The 19,642-nt window shown below is 28.3% G+C and overlaps 1 protein-coding gene across 3 annotated transcripts; it reads right to left on the bottom strand.

Annotated features, from left to right (window-relative positions):
* Positions 1-1,340: 1,340 nt before the first annotated feature.
* LOC107455202 (small ribosomal subunit protein eS19) lies at positions 1,341-17,974 on the bottom strand. Of its 3 annotated transcripts, none has more exons than XM_043053453.3 (5): positions 17,795-17,974; positions 17,651-17,721; positions 12,321-12,421; positions 6,137-6,320; positions 1,341-1,453 (listed from the first exon to the last, which is right to left on the bottom strand). In XM_043053453.3, exons 2-5 carry the CDS (start codon positions 17,719-17,721, stop codon positions 1,384-1,386), a joined length of 426 nt encoding a protein of 141 aa, XP_042909387.1. In that variant the 5' UTR covers positions 17,795-17,974; the 3' UTR covers positions 1,341-1,383. The 3 variants fall into 3 exon arrangements, with proteins under 3 accessions (XP_042909387.1, XP_015928186.2, XP_042909388.1); XM_016072700.4 differs by having other exon boundaries at positions 17,849-17,974; XM_043053454.3 differs by having other exon boundaries at positions 17,888-17,974.
* Positions 17,975-19,642: the final 1,668 nt, after the last annotated feature.

Genomic DNA, 19,642 nt, shown 5'->3' with positions numbered 1-19,642 from the left:
TTAGGCAAGGTTGGAATGTGTTTGACAATTGACAGCTTTATCTTGCATAAAGTCATGTCGATAGAGAAAAAACTTTAGGCATTGTTTTTGACAATTGTCAAAAATCATGAAATTTTGAATCGGGTAAAACAAATGGCGTTTCCATACGTTACGGACTGACAATACGTAGTAGATTGATTGTAATTCGTAGCGAAAATCAACATGGTAAAGGAAAAATCTCACCTTTAAGCGAAAATTAAGCACCTTTAGGGCTTGTAAAAAAACAAAAATAAGCACCTTTAAGCACTTTTTAAAAACGCTATGCACCCTATTACTATAACTTGTGAATTTCAAATCGGAGCTATATCACTTTTTGACGAATTTATTTCGTAGAAATTCTATCGATTTTTCTGTTGTCATTAGAACTAGAATATATAATGGCTCGTGCCACAGATGGAGGAGTTTCTCTTTCTCTTGAGGTGGCATAACTGTAGCGAAAACAAAATACAGGTCCCTAAATAGATTTGAAACAGTTACTTACATAGGATCAATTATTACTAATGATAATAAAAAAACTGACTCACCAGGTAAATAAGACTGATAAGATCTAGGTTTCTATCCAGAAATGTTATCTTATTATAGACATTTTTTATTTAATGAACCCGAGTACTAGGCTACATTTTAAGACTTTCAAATTCATCACTCATTCCAAGAATTTTTCATGTGAAAAACAGAATACATTTAAAAAAGCATTATAATAACATTCATTGAAATGACACTGTTATACTCTGCATCTTCATATTTAAAGATTTAAAAACGAAATTGAAGAAAGAAATAAAGCAATAAAACAGTTGGAAAAAAATACAAAAAAAATTTTTTTTTCTGCATAATTATACTCGAAAGATGCTTTTCTTGTTGATCAGAAAGGAAGAAATACTACTGATCGGTTCTCATTTCGGAAAGGAAAAAAAAATTTGCCAATGACTGGCTTGCTTCGGCTACAATTTTAAATTGATAAAATAAAAATAATCAATATTTTGAAATCAGTTTAAAAGATAATTCGCTCTAGAAATGGTTTTTCTTTCTTTTTTAAAAGAACACCATAATTTTTAAAGAACATGATAAACATTTTATAGTTCAATAAAATACGACTAAGGGGAGATTTCGTTAGAAATTCAGATATTTGGAACACCATGAAATGGGGGAGGGATTCATGACTTTCCAGGTGCGCAGATTAAGGATTAATTCGACTTACAAGAAATGTCTTCATAAATAAAAAAAATTACCTATCACTGACACAACCCAACAGAAACTTGAGCAGGAGGGTACATTCAAATTTCAATACAAAAATTACAAAAGAATAGAAATACAGGATGAGATTTATTTATTTGCCAATAGAATACATTAAGACTTTCTTATTTGACTTGCAATTCTGTCTAAATCTCTTCTTCCTTGGTTTGACAGCTTTCTTCCCCTGCAACAACACAAAAAGATATTTGCATTAACACAGTCAATTCAATATACACTATTCTAGAAATCCCCAACTTGACCAGTAAAATAGAATGTTGGAGTGCTGACACAGAATTTGTTCTGAACATAGACACCATCCAGTGCCGTATCAGTACAAGTATTTATATTTATTTTCATTTAAGAAAGCATATTTAAAATAAAAATGATTCAATTAAATTTTACTTTGTTAAATTAGAACTAAAAAATAATCATAACACTTTGAAAAAATTTGAAACTTATTAACACTTTACAATATCAAAGCTACTATAAAATTGGTAATCAAAAATCTTGTTTTCTGCTCTTGATCTAATAGAATTATGGACACTAAAAAAAATTATGAGACATTTCAGTTGAGGCACTAAATAACTTCTTTTTCATTTAAAACGTCTTCTCAATAATGTCAACATTTAATTCTTTGCTTCTTGTTTAAACAAGTCTCAGTTTGCTATAGTACTGTCTTCAATCTTTTCGCGCGCAAACCAAAATGACAAATTTGAATTTAAAAAACATTGCTAAATCTTATAATACATAAACAATAACAATACTAACATTATGTAAAGAAATTATCGTACTTTAATAATATATAATTAAAATTTATTTTTTTTAATCATTGTTTTCTTAATTTTTTAAAAATTTATTTTCAAAAATTTAAGGGGGTCTCTAATTATTGGGGGCACCAGGCTATGGCCTACTAGGTAATCCAGCACTGATACTTTCTTATTCATGGGAACTCTTTGAAATGGAGCTTTACATGTAAATACGGATATTTGATTAACCATTTACCTTACCAATTTTTTTGAAGAAAAAAGAACGCAAAAAAAAAATTTTTTTTTATTTCTTTAATTAGGGGTCTGTCCAGACAATTTGTAAAAAGGTCCTGTTTTTGTGAAATTGCGGAAAAAAACTATGTCTAATTTGTGAATATAAAATAAGTGGTAAGTCATATTCTTTTAACCAGGGTCCTTTTTTTTTGAATTTATGCAAATAGTGTCCTGTTATTGCAAATATTGCTGAAAACCTTTTCAAGAAGTTTTTAAATTGTAAATAGATACAAGATTCTGCTCAGCAATTGCTGCTACTAAATTAGAGATGCAACATACAAATATTTGGCATTTAGCCTATACTGCTCAACACAGAATATTCATTTCAGAGTAAACAAATTCATTTTCAATAATTTCTAATTTCAATTGACATATTTTAAATAACACAACTTAGTAATGTATCACTTTTAATGTGTGACGCATTAAGTAAACTTAAACAATTCTTCAATTTATAATAATATTTTATTTAAAAAAGTATCAGAAATTTATTTTTATTTACATAATATTCTATTGATACATTTTATGAATAAAAATAAATTGATCAATTATTTTATTTACAAAAAAAAATATGATTTAATATTAATAAGAATGTGCAAACGATGTTTGTAAAAGTAGAAATATTTTCTTAGAATACTACATTTGGAATTTAAACTTAGGGAAACTTAGTTTCTCTCAGTCTTTCTAATCTCTCAGTCTTAATAATCTAGAGCAGTATTCTCAACAAGTTGAATATTCTTAACAACTTATAAGAACTTAAAATACCAAGCGAGCACACTGAACAGGTGCAGGAGGAGCTACTAATATTCTTTGAATCGCTTGGTTTCACTCTGGCAGAATTTTTTCGAGCTATCTGCGACAAACCTCTCTAGCTCTAATATCTTCCTGCAAGATACTTTTAATACAGGGCGCGTAGCCAGATTTTCAGCAAAAAATAAGCACCTTTTTAGTACATTTTAACCACTCAAAAATATTTTTAATCACTTTCCAAAAAAAAAAAATTTCTATCGTTTAAAGTTCTTAATTTATAAACATAAAATCAATAAAATTCAAAAACATTTTCAAACAATTTACATAATCATGATAAAATAACTAGTTTCTGATAAATAGTGCAGAGATAATTGTGAAAAATCATGAATTTTTTGTAATTTAGAACGACAATCGACACAGCAAAGAAAAAAATCTACTTAAAAGACAGAAAATTAAGCACTTTTTACAAATCCTGAATAAAATAACACCTGTAAGTCCTTTTTAAAAACGCTACACACAGTGTAATAGTAACAAATATGTTACTAATTAATTAATAATTAAATATTAATAATTACTAATATAGTTTTATAAATAATTAATTAAAATGCAATGTTAAAAAAAACTAATTGTTTTAATTTTTTTTTAATTCTAATATTATTTTTTATAGTAATACTCTTACATTTTGTGGAGCAGGGGTGAGGAGGGGGGGGGGGGTTACGCAAATTGTTTCCTTCATCGCATTTTGTAATAATCATAATAAAAAAATCATGAAATCTGTCATTAAAAAAAAGGTAAGATTACAAAATAACGCAAATCAGACACCTCAATGCCTCTTTACTTTTCAGCGATTCATCAACAATAAAACCAATGGAAATAAAGAGGTTGGAAATTAAGGACTTCCAAAAAATGAGAATCAAAATGAAGTAGGGTGATCAAAAAACGCAAACATCTATTTTGTGAAAAAACTATTCAAAATAGAATTTTAATATTTACTGGAAGTTTGAGGCTATATGGGATGAGTCCAATGCCACCTTCTTTTGTTTGAAAATCTAATTAGAATTTAAAAGATTTTAAGTTTTTAGTGATCAGGAATTACCCCTGGTCTTGATCATTTCTGGGGTAATTCCTGATCACTTATGGGGTAATTACTGATCACCAGTTTTTATTGTAAAGGGGCTGTTTAAAAATAATTATATAATGGTAATTAACAAATAAGACACCAAGATCAAACAAATAAACCAAAAAGATATGTTTAAGCAGCTAATAAAATGATTTATTTAAAAGCAAGAAGAACAATTAACACTTTAAATTTTCAAAAATCTTTGCATCATGCCATACATTTTAGACAATCAGCCAACTCATTCTCATGTTCTTCTGAAATATAAGCGAGTTCCCACATGGGTTACTTTTGCTGGATTTTTTAACTTCATTAAGGGAAAGTGTAAAGTTAAGTAAGGTATGTCAACAGCTCTGGCAGCAGCTCTCACACTGAAATTTTCATTTTCAATCATTAAAAGAAATTCACTAATTTTGTTTTCTAGAAGCTTAGTATCCTTTTTAAGCTTATAATTTCTCACCATATTTATACTAGGCTAATTTATAAACTTAAAAATTATTCTAACAATTATGCTAGGCTATTTTAAAAGCTTAAAAATTATTCTAACGATGTACACACATAAAATTAAGATAGAAGCAAGGTAAGACAAATCAGAAATGGTGCAAATCAGAATACAGTCTTGTATACAGTTAAAAACAAATTTTGTTATGACAGTTAAAATATATTTTATAGTTGCTCCACTTAATAAATATGAACTGTTATTTAAGAAAAGACAATTAGGTATTTATAAGCTATTTTATATACTATTTATAAGAAGAAATGACAATGATCAGGAATTACCCCAGTGATCAATAATTACCCCATCTGTAGGGGGCAACATTTGATATTGTTTCCTATAATCAATTATAATGTTAACAGTAGATGTGAAACAATTAAACAAAAGCTTACACTACTTTTATATCAAAGAAAAAGAAAGTGACTCAAATTATTTATGATTAAGAGAAGGAGGGGGATCTTTGCAGAAATGTACACATTTTGAAACCCATCTTTGAAATGGAAAATACAGAAAGCAGTGAATTACCCCAGGTCACCCTACTTTTAAGGAACCTTCATTTCCAAAATAAAAACACTGTTTTTATGACCCTGTAATATTAATTTTTCAAACATAAGCAATATTAATTTCTTACTTAAAATGATAAAAACTTTCATTGCACTCACATCTTCACCACATAAAAAAGTGTCATATTATACATTTATTTAAAGAAAAACTTCCATCAGCTAATGTATAAAGTGGAATAAAAATCATCAGGTTTTGTGAGCTGAAAACAAAATTGCTGAACTCTCTATCACTTCGACATAGATAGGAAAAAAACCAGTAGATTTTGGGAAATTAAATTTCACTATAATTGTCTCAAATATTTTACACATAGAGAAGTTTAGGGATTTTTATAGTCATCAAAATAGAAAAACTGCAATATTTTGAGGTTATGATGGACATGAAATGAACTTGAAATGTTATGTATTATGTTTACTCATAATTTTGAATTGTTAATGGTATTTAATTCAAAGATAGTTAAAAAAAATTATTAATTAATTTAAAAAGAAAGTTTTGAATCAAAATAAACTTTATATTTTAAAACAGAAAAACTTTAATATTTATTAATGAGGCTCGCTTCCTTATGTATTAGTAACACTTATTTAAATTAAAAATATTCAAGCAAGCAATAATCTGCACAAAATTTTCTATTTCCACAGGGATTATTTAAGGAAACTTCCACAATTTTAGGAAAATTTCTAAAATATGAAACCAGTAGAAACTGGAAAAATCCAATAGTCCACTGGAAAAACCAGTAGAGTTGGCAGCTATGCTTTAAGCATTCAATCTTATCACTGTAATATCAACAACTTTTAATATTACCAGGGCTTTTTACAAATTTTTTTTAAAAGAAAAACAATCCATTTAGTTTTAACCAACCGATTTAGAGAAGGAAAACAAACTCCATAATATAGAAAGCAGACTTACCCGCTGGGATCTTGCTCAACAAGTTTCAGATTCTCCAGAGCTTGTAATGCTTTGCGTGCAACACTTGATGAACCCCTGCAATATCTGGATGGGCGTGTACCCCTTCTATACCTTCCACCATAGATTTTGGTCAAAGCCCCAACACCTGCAGGGGATCTTATGTACAGGTGCCTTGCTACAGATGCTATAGAAAACATGTAATATCATCCAAGCATTAATAATCACAATTAGCTTTCAAGTTTTTTCAGATCAAATATAAACAAATTTATGATTGCATCACGAGATGAAATGACATTAAAGACTAGTAAATAACCCATGAATGTTCATAGACAGATGGGCCAATATCATAGCTGCCAACATTAGGAATCAAAAAATTAGGAACACTACACGAGACAAAATTATAGGCACCAATTAAGAGAGTAAGACTAAAATTTAATTCAGGGGTAGCAGCAAAGTTTTAAAATTTTAGGGTAATTTTAGGAACTTTTTTCAAAAAATTTTAGGTAAATTTTAGGGGTAATATATGATTTTGCTAGGAAAAAAACAGATCACACGGTAGTTTATTACATAACAGAAGATTATTACAATTCATCCACACATATTATAAATAGTTGCAAGCCATAAAATAAAACTCTGAAATTTATTAAGTCAAGAATGAAATCTCTAAAGTGTAAAAATGAAATTTCAACTTTACATATTACCTATCAGAAATTAAGTGCATAATTCAGGAACAGGCAAAAGTGAGAATAAATCAAGAGAAAAAATAAATTAACACCAACTTGGATTTTTATTTAATTTTTACTTTCTTAATCAAAACTTTATTATTACCTTACTTTATTAAGAAAAACTATAGTGTGATATTATTAGATTTCAAATCAGCAATTTATATTAGAAGTTAGAGAAAAACAAATTAATCATAATCATTTTTCTAAAATATTCTTGATATGATTTGTGAGATTCTTTTACTGCCCTCAATAGTGTTGTGGTGATCTTCAATACTCCTCCATAATTTCGAATGGTATCTTTGATTAGTCTAAGCGACATAATAGTATACTCATGGTGACTCACATTGAGCATTGCTTTATTTATCGAAAAACCTCTCTCAGGATCAGAATTCCCATGTGGCAAAATTAAAACAGTTTTAACTAACGTAGTTAAATTCTTATATTTTAGATTATTGCTTTTTTATTTATATTTAGCCTATAACTCTAATTTTTTAGGAACACCAACAAAATTTTATCAGATTTTTAGGAATTTTAGGGCTTGCACATACTTTTAGGAATTTTATGAATTTTAGGGGGAATGCGACCCCTGTTAATTAAATAATAACATTAATAGACATATATTTAAATACCTTATGTAAATTAGTAAAAATATAATAAACACTAAAAATTATAATTTTATAATTAGGAATACCGGTATAATAGTTTAACTTTTAATGTAAAATTGTTATCCCCCAAATTATAAAACACAGGTAAATATTAAACTAAATCATAAACAAATATTTCTGATGCAATACATTTACTATACATTTTTTAAAAAAAAAGTTGTTTAAAATTTAACTTAGTGAAATGATCAGCAACAGCTATTGGAATAGTATTTTCCAATAAAAAGCTACTAAAAATTACTTCTGCACAATAATCACAGGAAGCACGATTGCGGCGACCAGAACAAGGGATTGGTTTAAAAGCAAAATAATGCAATTTTACGAAAATTCGGATCTTTAATAAAAATATCAGTTTTTCAAATTTGATTTAAAAAGTAGGAACAAATCCGAAAAATTCTGGACGGTTGGCAGCTATGTAATATCATCCAAGCATGAAATATCGCAAACTAGCTTTGAAGCTCTTTCTGATCAAATATTATTAATTTATGACTGCATCATGAGATGAAATGACATTAAAGCCTAGTAAATAACTCATGAATGTTCATAGACAGATGGGCCAATAATATCTATTTTTATCAAGGCGAAAATGTCTCGAGAAATATGTCAATTGGAAGAACTAGTCCTGATCTAAAATTAAAGAGTATAATTTTCTTATGATCAATTTATCAAGTGCAATTTTAGGAGCTAGGAAAAACTCTTAGGAATTAGGAGCTAGGAAAACTCTTGTCCATCTAATGTAAGATGGACAAATACCTAGTAAAGGCAAAATCTTCTATGATGATGCAGCAAGAATATTCAATGCTTTAAAAAATAGAAGACGTTAAAAATGTATTATAATGAAAGAAATTTTTTTTTCAAGTCTATTTGTATTTTTTCAGTTTTTAGAAATCTTACTTAACTTCTGAAATCTCACCCTGTTTTTGAGAAAGGGTGAGAAATTCTCACCCATTTTTTTTTCTATGATGAAAACACTGTCAAGTAATATTTAAAGGATTCATTTATAACTTTAGTGCAATTTTTCTTTCTTAGCAATAAGATTTAAATCTTAGAGGTTTCAATAAATTACAAGTATTTTTGAATACTCTAAGCAAGAAAAATCAAGCAATAAATAAGCTTGTATCAATTACTTTAGTTGTTCATTGAAATAACTGCACAAAATTTCAAAAAAATCTAAAGTAAATATTTATGAAGATATGGATGTTTTTATAGAAACTTTTTTTTTTTGCCTTCTGTTTTTATTTTGCCAGAACTTTACAAATATTCAATGGAATCAAACAGAGAAATTTAATATTAGAAAATTAAATAAAATTTTTAAAAAAAATTCATTAGAAACTGTACAAGATAAAAGTATAATGTAGTCCTTTCATATAGAGCACGTGCAGAAAAAAAGTTTTTCTCAATTATGTAGTGAATAATATTTTGCATAGCTTTAAGCAATTTTCTAAGTAGTTATTGTACTTTCTTAAAAGAAAGCTCAAAACAAACAGAGGTTTTCCACAAATTTTGTTTTATAAAACAAAAGTATTGTGATTCCGATTGAATATTTATAAAGTTACAGCAAAAAATGTGAGGTAAATTTTTTTTTTCTTTTATAGTCCATATCTTTTCTAGGTGCACAAAATTTTATACAACTATTAAAAATAACAACCAAAGCACAAGCTTATTACTTAATTTTCTGGCATAGGATGTTCAAAAATACTTGTTTTCTGTCTCTCAAACCTGTGAAAGCTTTAAATCTTATTGCAAAGTATTAAAAATTGCATGAACTAAACATCTCTAACGTATTTTGAGAAACCCAAATGTATCTCTTCCATTATCGTAAGGTAACGCATATGTATATCAGCAAGTAACAAAGTATGTAAGTAAAATGCCATGTAGTGGACAACTGATATGATGTAAGCTATCATCTAAATTGTTATTGTAAAACTTATTACTCAGTTAAGGTGAATCTTCTCATATAATAAAAACTTAAAAATCTGATATCTATTAGATTTTCACTATGAGTCAATAACCATTAACTAAAAATAAAATCATACTTACAAATTATTTAATTGTATTATATCATTGTATAGCATAACTTTAATAGAGCTATATTTATATAAATGAAAATACAATGACCAGAAAGCTCAAATAAGTAGAATTTTGGAATTTTTATAAAAAAAATAATTTTAATAATTTTCTTTATTTCTCACAATAATTGGAACATTAAAAAATATACAGCAGTGATACATGGTAAAAAGGATTTGTTTTACTAATCTCTTGTCATTTATTTTTATAAAATTAGATAAGGAAAAAAAAATTTTTTTTTCACTTTATATGTAGATCAAAATGAATAAAAAGTAAAAATAAATTTTTTGTGAAAAAATAAGTTTTTCGTGTAAAAATAAGTTTTTAAAAATCAAAAGAACAAAAATGAATATCAATGACGTATACATTAGAAATTAAGATAAAATAAATTATTAAGTCAGAAGACCAGAACACTGACAATTTATAAATACAAAAATGTTATTTTGACCAAAAGATAGGTTAATTTATAATTAAACTCTATATCAAATCATTGTGTTAACTGTATAATATAAATAATCTTGAGAAAAATTGTGAAAATTAAAATGTTAATTAAAATTTGAACCTTCAATAGATACAGGGATGATTGTGAGCTTAACTCAAAATCTTGAAAATTTCTTGAGTGAAATCATTAATGACTCATTTCAAAAAATTAATGTCAGTATAAATTCTAGTTCTAATATTTCTAAATAAAATATACAAGAAATTTTATACATAAATGAGAAGGATAATTTCTTGAAACTTCATGACCTCGGGTTTCCGGAAAACTTCCAGAATGTAATTAGTTAAAAACCCGGGAACACAGATTTTTTTTTTCCGCAGCACAATCATCTCTGTAGATATAAATCTTGAACTATCTAGTATAATATAATTATCTTGCACATATCTAGTTTTAGGTCAACCCAATGTAACTGACAAATCAAATGTGGTTTTGTACTTCAGTAAAAACATACCAGGGGTCTGTCCAGACATTTTGTGCAAGGTCCGTTTTTCGTGAAATTGTGAAAAAATTACTCACATTCTTTCAAACAGGGTCTGCTTTTATAAATTTGTGCAAATAGGGTCCGTTATTGCAAAAAAAAACTTTTTCAAGGAGTTTTTAAATTGTAAAGATATACAAGATTACGCTCAACACTGTAAAATTATAATTAAAAAAATTAAATTTTAAAAAATAAACAGCAATTGCAACTACTAAATTAGCGATGCAACATACAAATATTTGGTATTTAGCCTATACTGCTGAACGCAGAATATTAATTTTGGACGAATAATGGAAGAATCGTCTGCCAAAGACAAAACTTAATTCGTTTACATCCATCTTTCTTGTTTTATGCCCTGGAAAGGGTTTATTCGATTAACAAAGTAATAATGAAGATAAACAAATTTGTGAAGGGTCCGATTAAAAGAAAAATCATTTTGTGAAGGGTCCGTTTTTATGAAAAGATATTTTGTGAAAGGTCCGTTAACGGACCCAAATTTCTTCTAAACAGACCCCTGCATACCATAAAATATATTCCACTATCTTCTATTTACAGTCTCAAAACTTGCCATTTGGGAAAAACACCTGTTCCATGTCTCCAACCTTCCATCTCAGTTATATAGAAATGTATTACATATTTTCCTCCTCTTTGTATTAGAATACTTTTCATATTTACTGGTCAAAAATATTTATTAAACGTTTAATTTCAGATAAATGTTTAATGTAGTTTTCAGTTAAGAGTTTCCTACTGAAAAGTTTTTTATCAATTTGAAAATCACGACAAATTATTGATTAACAAACTTGCAAAGTGTTGCCATAGTAAGAGAGTTCTCTACACCACCTGCAGCAACTGGCAAGCTAGTCATGAAATTATTCCTAAATTATTTTTGCAAGATAAGTTTATGTTGTATTTTTTGCTTTTATATTTTGTGTCTTTAACTTGATATGTGTTATTTCCGCTTCAATTTCTTGGCACTGCGTATTTATTTACTTGTTTTATATCTCACAGGATTTGTAAACTAATTTGCATCATGATTATACATGTTTGTAACAGGTTCAAAATGCATTTTTCGTGGTCAAAAACTGGTTTTAACAAAAGTTTATTTGCAATGATTTCAATGCAGTTCATTAAGTTGATAGGCAAATTGCAGATTTCCTAAGAGGGCTAAAAAATGAACATTTCTTGGTTCAGTATACATGTTTCATACCTTTAAAAATGGCAAACAAACTATCATCTGCTCTACTTACGTACAATAAAGTCAAATTTTATTGCAAAATAAATAAAGCAGCTTCACAAATTCAACTTTAGGTAAAACAGTAGTTTCACAAATTCAACTTTAGGAAAAACGGTAGTTTCACAAAATGCTTTTTCTTAAAATTTTATTTTGGTATCACTTAAGAAACAATAAATCTATATTTTACCATGTTTTTGTATTGATTTTTTAATATAATTTTTAATTTTTCACAAATTATGTCTAAATTTTCACAAAATAGGTACCTTTCAGAAAAACCTAGACAGACCCCTGTAAAGTGTACCGAGCAACTCAACAGCTTGATTTCAATATTTAGGAAATGTTAAATTAAAATATTAACCTCTCATTTCAGGATAAAATACATCTCTTGCTTAACCCAAATATTTAATGAATAAAAACATTTCATAATACAAATACTATTTGATTTGAAGTACTATTCTTTCTTCCTAGCATATTACTACATACTTAATCTGAATTGAGAGGAGAGAGACGAATACTCACCACATCTGGTATAAAACCAATCCTCGTCATAGGGTGCAAGCTCTTTATGCATTCCAGTTTTAACAACATCAACCCACTCTGGCACTTTTAGCTTACCTGACCTAAAAACAACATTCTTACATTAAAAACACATTTTTAAAAGGTTTAAATGCAGAAAAAAAAATTTTTTCTCTCAACAGCTGCGATTCAGTACGACAGTCGAGTGACCCGAAATACAAAGTTAAAAACTGATACATTTTGCATAAATTGGAGCACTGCCTACCCATACATGCTTTGCTTAAAATATTCCATATAGAAAATTTACCTAAATTGTCAGTTTTCTGGACAAATTTCATTGCTGAAAAGATAATAATACGATCTGATAACACTTATATCTATATAACCAATACTTGATGACCCATTTTCTTGCTAATAAGTTACGCGGCAATTCAATTATTCACAGCCCCCATCTATTATTTTTTGGTAGAAACCCCACCTTTGGTAGAAAAACTTTCCACTTATCTTTAAGCATATATGAGTACTGATATTAAAAGTTTGAAGGAAAAAAAAATGAGCCAGTGGAGGAACACTTAAGCATAGCTTGTCTTTAACAAAATTATAATTATTTAAAAATGGGTCATTTTAATTAAATGACAATGTCAACATTTGTCATTAAATGCAAATTATGTAAAATAAAAATAATGGAAATTTGTATGTTGTTTTAAGCTTTTGGTGGTTCAAATAATAAGTAGTAAACTAATCATACATAGTAAGATGACCAAATGAATACAGTTACTGCATGATTTATTTTGTGACTTACTAATCTCTTGTCTCTACCACTACAAAAATACAATCCCAAATCACTAGTATACAGGGTTGGGTTTTTGACGTCAAAAAGTGGTTTTTGACATGACAAGGGTATAATACTGGTTTAAACCGTCAAAAATGTCAAAAACTGAAGTTTGCCAAGAAAATATATTAACTTCAAAACTACCAACAGTTGCCATGCATTATATTGAAATTTAATTTTACTATAGGTAATCAGCAGGTTTTAAAATATTATTTAATTAAAATTTAGGTAAAATAACAGATTTAAAATCTATTAAGAAATTTATATTCAAATGCATGTGCAGAAAAATTTTGCACAAAAATTGTTTTAATATTTATATTAAAAAAATTTTTTCTTTTTCTTTTTGATACTTAAGAAAATTAAAAGTTTATTACTATGCATTTTTGATATATAAGGAACATATAACTAATATTTATAAGAAACTTACAAGTTATTGTATAAATACAAACTTGATATAAGATACAAGTGTATAAAAAAAAAATTTTAATGTTATACCGAATATCTTTATTATCCAGTATGTTAATTTGAATTTAAAAGTAGTTATATTTATGAATAATGATAAATATAATTCATATTGTTTATTATATTTATTTATAATTATTACACTTATCATTTTAAAACAATTTTTTCTCTTAATTTTTTTTTCTCCACTTGTATTAAAAATACAAATAATGCATATCTTGAAAGCAAGAAGTAATTATTCAACAGCTGAATATTTAGATATTCAACAAAACTATATCGTATTCAGGAAAATGAAATTCACAAGTATTTGGATAAACTAAATTTTCAGCATAGTAAATGAATAGGCTGAATATACTGTAAATCTAACTACTAACTACTCTGTGTATTTAACAGAAAGCACTTAAATTTGTATTGTCTTATGTTAAAAAGATTATTAAGAAGATTTAAAAGAATATTAAAATGATTTTTCTTTAAAAGAAGATGTCTAATGTACAAAACTGCTAATGTTTATCTTTAAAAATGTCTAATTTTTAGTATAATCTATACTATACGCTAAATTTGGTTATAAATAAATTTCTTAATAATATCACTGCAGATTTTCAATAACACATGAAAATGAATACATAATATTACAAAAGATGTGAGTTTTCAAAAGTACAAGATTTTGGTTACTATTCAAAATATAAGTGTTTCTTCAAAATTTTAAATTTATTTTTTCTAGAACATATTTAGAAACACTATCCTTTAAAAAAATATATAAATTTTATGTATTAATTAAATTTCACATATGAATATAGGTTTTTCACATTTTTGACAGTGAGGTTTTTGACGTGACAGTTTAAACCATGGTTTAAACTGTCAAAAACTGTCACATGTCAAAAACCTGCCAACTCTGCTAGTATATATAAGACATGTTAACTAGATTATATGGAAGGATACCTTTTCATAGATGAAGGTCAACATTATCGATACCTACTCTCCCCACACTCTTTATGAATTCATAAAGCCACACAAATACCTATAAATACTTCTTTTTTTTAATTCTAACAGATTCCTTTAATCATAAAATGGAAAATAAAATGGGTTTGAGCGTGGGAAAAAATGTTATTCACTCTTATAATTTGAGAGTTGATTTTATTTGAATTTGGCAAGGAAAAAAAATTGATAGTTTTAATGGCATTCAATCCACTTTGTTATTCATAAAAAATGTTCCACATTTTTATTAATTGTTTATTAATTTTAGTTAAATTGTTTATTAATTGTTAGTTTTATAAATTTTTTAATGTTAAATTCTGCAACCTAACACGAATATCAACAAATTAAGGATATAAAAAATTATGAGCTTTTAAATGATTGAATATCAACAGCCCTTAATCCTATTAGTGTTCCTTCAAAGTATATTTAGAAGGGTGGTTCTGCCTAAATGCACCTTCCTTGCCCATTTTATAAAAATAGGCCACCACCCCTTAAAAACCATGCCTTTTTATTTTAGGAATGAATCTTAACCACCTGTTTTTAATGAGAAATCCATTTCTAACTTATTGTTGTTCATAATTATTTAACTTTAATTTTACTTTCTCATTTTAGTAAGATTTTTCTTACGTTGTTTAATTATGTAACTAAAATTCACAAGACATTCGAGAGAATATTCATATCTTTTATTAATATTATATTAATGAACTTTTTAGTGTCTTAAGTTTTAAAACGAATTTTTTTAATAAATAGCTTTTTATTCAAAATGTACCTCTAAATGTTTATTTTCTCAACAGGGTTCGGGACGCCCTAAACTGGTTTTGGACAAGACACATGGGTTTTACTGTCTTAAACTGTCCTACACTGACTAAAACTGTCCAAAACCTTGAACATTGGAAAAAGTTAAAAATTCTATATTAAATAACCAGGGTTTTATTTTTGCCGTCAAAAACTGGTTTATGACATGACAGGAGTAAAAACCGTCAAACCCACAATTTAACACCATTTTTGTCCATCCAGCCTTTTTCGTGGACATGAAAAAAAACACCTTTTGGAAAATTGCATTTGGGAAGAGTATATCTTAATATTTAAAAAAAGTATTAGAAATTACGGGTGAGCATTATATGCCGGGGCGCATTATGCGCCAGAATATACGGTAATTGCCTTTATCAATGAATAATGATTGCTATTGATTTTGCAACTATATACATGTATTCTTATAGAAGGATATACATTCATACAAAAATATTATAATATACTTATTGAAAATAGTGATACATCATTATAGCTTGATTTGCAAAGGATGCAAAATTTTGCACTTCTTAATTGTTAGAAATAAACAAACAAACAAAAAAGCTTGGAACTATTAATAAATTCAAGAACTAAAAAGAAGATTTCAAAATTTGGCATTCCTTAAATATTAGAAATAAGCTAAACAAAACTTTCAAAACTTGTAACTACTAACAAACTCTAAGTCATGAATTACTGCTATTTGTCAAGTTATAAACTTTAATTCAGTTGAAAAAGCACATGAAACTAAACTTAATTACAAACAGAATTACATGTTCAGTAGTCTGGGTCACTGTACCGAAGCATAGGATAGCAAGTGACTAATTTTGCGCATTTTTCATTACCCAGTCGATTTCTGAGTTCAATATGAATGAGTCTGAAATTCAAAAGGCTATTGCAATGTTGTAAAGAAACTCTAAAAGGATTTCCCAGGCTTTTTCGTGTCTCATTTCTGTGTAAAATATTGAAAGCAAAATTGATAAGAAAAGTTTCTTTTTATGTGCACATGTGTTTCTCAAAGCAAGATTTTATGAATGAAAGTAATCAATCTTGACATTCTTCAGTAATGTAATATGCTGAACAAAATTATGCTTGGAAATGTTGAAAATTTTGTTTAGTATCCTAATATTTTACTTCAAGTAGTATGTTTTGATATAATCATGTAGGGAAAATGCAAGAATCTATCCTTAAATATCTTTTAACAACTTTTTTTTTATTTTATTGCCCAAAAATGAATTAACTTTAAATTATACGCAGTTTAACTAAAATAAAAATAGTTTAACCAAAACCATGGGTTTTTGACATGACAGTAAAACCGTCATGTGCAAAAACTTGCCAACCCTGTGTGTAACCATTGTACATATGTTAATGAACATTTGATACTTTTCATACAATTAGATTTAATTAATTAAAGGAAAATAATAATAAGAAAAGATTTATAACTTTCAAAGCTCCACGATTCATTAAACAAAAGTAAACACATTGTATTTTATATAGTCTTAATACTGATAAATTATGTTTTTCCATAAGTATAAATAATGCAATATTAAAAATAATAATAAACTTTTTTAATAATACAAAAACTTGCTTTCAATTTGTTTGTTATAGTTACTCTTATATTTTACAGCAACACAACCGCCAAATAGATTTTAAACTTGCAAATTTAAAAAAAAACAGGTAAATGATTGCTTGATGGTGGATCAAGTTATATCTTTTGAGTTGTTCCTTTTCTCTGATTTTTTTTGGTTTCTCAGGGGCCACTGCCCAGAAGTTTCCAAGACTTGGAGATTATTCTGCCAAAAATCATGATACGGAAATCTCCCCATAAGAATAACTAAATTTTAATATCTATTTTGCACAATGAAAAGAATAAAACTATTACATGCAATTGTAAAAACAAAACAAACCTTATAATCTTGACAAAGAAACAAGGTGTTTGCAGATACTAACAAATTCAGAAAAATTTTCCAGCGAATATGTGACCAGGTTGTTAACTGTTCGAAAATTATAAATTTTAGAGAAAGATGTAGGATTTTTGTTCTATTCCTATATTATGAAACAATAGCTAACAGGCCTTCTAACTGAAGGATTCAATAGTTATATACAAAACACATTATTAATTCAATACATTGCATATTTCAAAGAGAAGAGAAAGCGGAATATTTGAAAATATGGAAGCAAAGCAAAAAAGAAGTTTCATTTTAATATGAATACACACTTTAATGCGCAAGACTGTCTTTACCAACATCAATGAAAATATTTCAAAAAAAATACTAACTTTTTAAAATGAGCAGAAAGGGCTTTCACAAAGTCATGCTGATTTACGTCTTTCACGCTAGTAGAAGGCATCTGCAACAAAATATGTTTCAATACTAAGAAATAAGGAAAAGGCTTAAAGTAGTAAGTATACACGTGTACGTACAATTGAATTTTAAGTTATATGATAAGAACCACAAGGATTGATTTAATATATTACCCTGTATAACACTAAGCTTCAACAAAGTAAAATTTTTACCGAATGCGTATATCACCAACAAATTAATTAAATAAACTTGTAGAATCAATTCCGACACTCGTGTAATTACATGAAGTACAGCCAGTAATCAGTAAGAAGAATAAAATAACGCAATGAAAGTTAAAGTTACTATCGGCGTTTTGCGATCGAAATGAAAAACTTCTTAACTGGGAAACTATATGGAATTAAAAACTATAAACATAGTTCTAAAAGAAAGCTTCGTGGAAATTTTAAAAAATAATTTTTACAATTAAACACAAAAAATACTAAGGAAGGGGAAAAAATCGATACCACTGAGAAGAGAAGGGGGGCAAGAAAAAGACATGGAACTGGTCTTCTCCCCAGATGGCGTATTCAGACTGCACTGTTTCCTAAATGTTCTATTTCTTCAATACGCAATCGCAAAGCTCGAATATGCCTTTAGTGGAGCCCTTCCCTCTCCTCCTCTTCTCAGTTAAATAGGAATGTACTACGATAGTTTCCCCTTTTTTGTTCTACGATATTTAGTGTTCAAATAATAGTGTTCATTTGAGTGCCGATTAAAAGATAGGGGATTCGAGTTATGATAGTAGGTTGGAGTTCTGACCAAATGATTGAGTTCTGATCAAAAATAGTGGGTTCGAGAACCGATAAAAAGATACTGGGTTTGACAACAGACCCAATAATAGTGGTTCGAGTATACCCATAAAAACATCTTACGTTCGAACATCAATCAACAAAGTATGTGGTTTTCAAAACTGATCAAATTATAATATAAATTATAACCGTGTCTTAACGATCAGTCCACTGCGGGACTTTTGTGTCTTGAGGAAAAGAGAGTCTGATCGAAAAGTGTTCAATCACAGAGTGAGTTCGAGTATTGAGCTTCCCGCAGTGAACTGATCGTTAAGACACGGTTCCCAGCAGATCACCGAAGTCAAGCATCACTGGCTGCGGTCAGTGTGCTGGTGGGTGACCACTTGGATCAGTCTGCGTAGGGACCGAGGGTGTGCGGTATTGGTCCTCGTTAAACTGTGCTACCGTAAAGTGCTCGACTTCACTCGCAGGTCGTCGGGCGGGAAGCGGGGGTGCCATCCCCTCCGCAGAGGATCAAAATTGTGATGGCATGTCTTCGGATCATCCTCCGAGATGTTTCCCAGGCCGTCACCAATAGCCCATTGTGCAGCTCTAGTGTGACGTAAATTAACAACAACAACATCGAGTATTGAACAATAGAGAAGGGATTCGAAAATTTAAAATAATAGTTGACTCAAGTATTGGTCAAAAGAGAGTTCAATTGAGTAATGATCAATTATATGAGTAGATTCGAGAACTTATCGAATGATAGTAGGTTTATATACCGATGGACCAAAAGATAGTGGGCTAGATTTTTAAACGAAACAGAAATTGATAGAATGATAGTGCGAACGAATATCGATACAAAATAATTAATATGAGTACCGATAAAAAGAGATGGCGTTCGAGTAGTGATAAAAAGGTAGTAGGTTCAAGTGAATAAAAAAGGGGGGTTCAAAAATAATACAAATGATAGTATGCTCATGAACCGGTTAAAATATAAGATAGTGGGTTCAAATTTTAAACAAAAGTGTGGATTTTAAAAATTGGTCAAATAATAGTGGATTAAAGATCCGATTAAAGGATATATCCTATCGTTGATAAGTACTGGAACCCACTATATTGGGTTCCAGTACTTATCAAATGATAGAAGGTTTGAGTAAAGATGGAAATAAAGTGGGTTCGTGTACTGATAAAAGG

This window comes from Parasteatoda tepidariorum, chromosome 7, assembly GCF_982258835.1.
Source record: "Parasteatoda tepidariorum strain Cologne lab strain chromosome 7, Ptep-v5.0, whole genome shotgun sequence".
Taxonomy (NCBI): domain Eukaryota; kingdom Metazoa; phylum Arthropoda; class Arachnida; order Araneae; family Theridiidae; genus Parasteatoda; species Parasteatoda tepidariorum.
The sequence above is the reverse complement of the archived record's forward strand: the minus strand, read 5'-3'. Positions and strand labels throughout refer to the sequence as shown.

What these genes read in the sequence shown, in the direction of transcription:
- LOC107455202 (XM_043053453.3), bottom strand. Translation starts at nt 17,721, where the DNA reads ATGCCTTCTACTAGCGTGAAAGACGTAAATCAGCATGACTTTGTGAAA. An exon ending in CTTTCTGCTCATTTTAAAAA is followed by an intron (nt 12,422 to 17,650) that starts GTTAGTATTTTT and finishes TGTTGTTTTTAG; the next exon opens with GTCAGGTAAGCTAAAAGTGC. An exon ending in GTTGAGCAAGATCCCAGCGG is followed by an intron (nt 1,454 to 6,136) that starts GTAAGTCTGCTT and finishes GTGTTGTTGCAG; the next exon opens with GGGAAGAAAGCTGTCAAACC.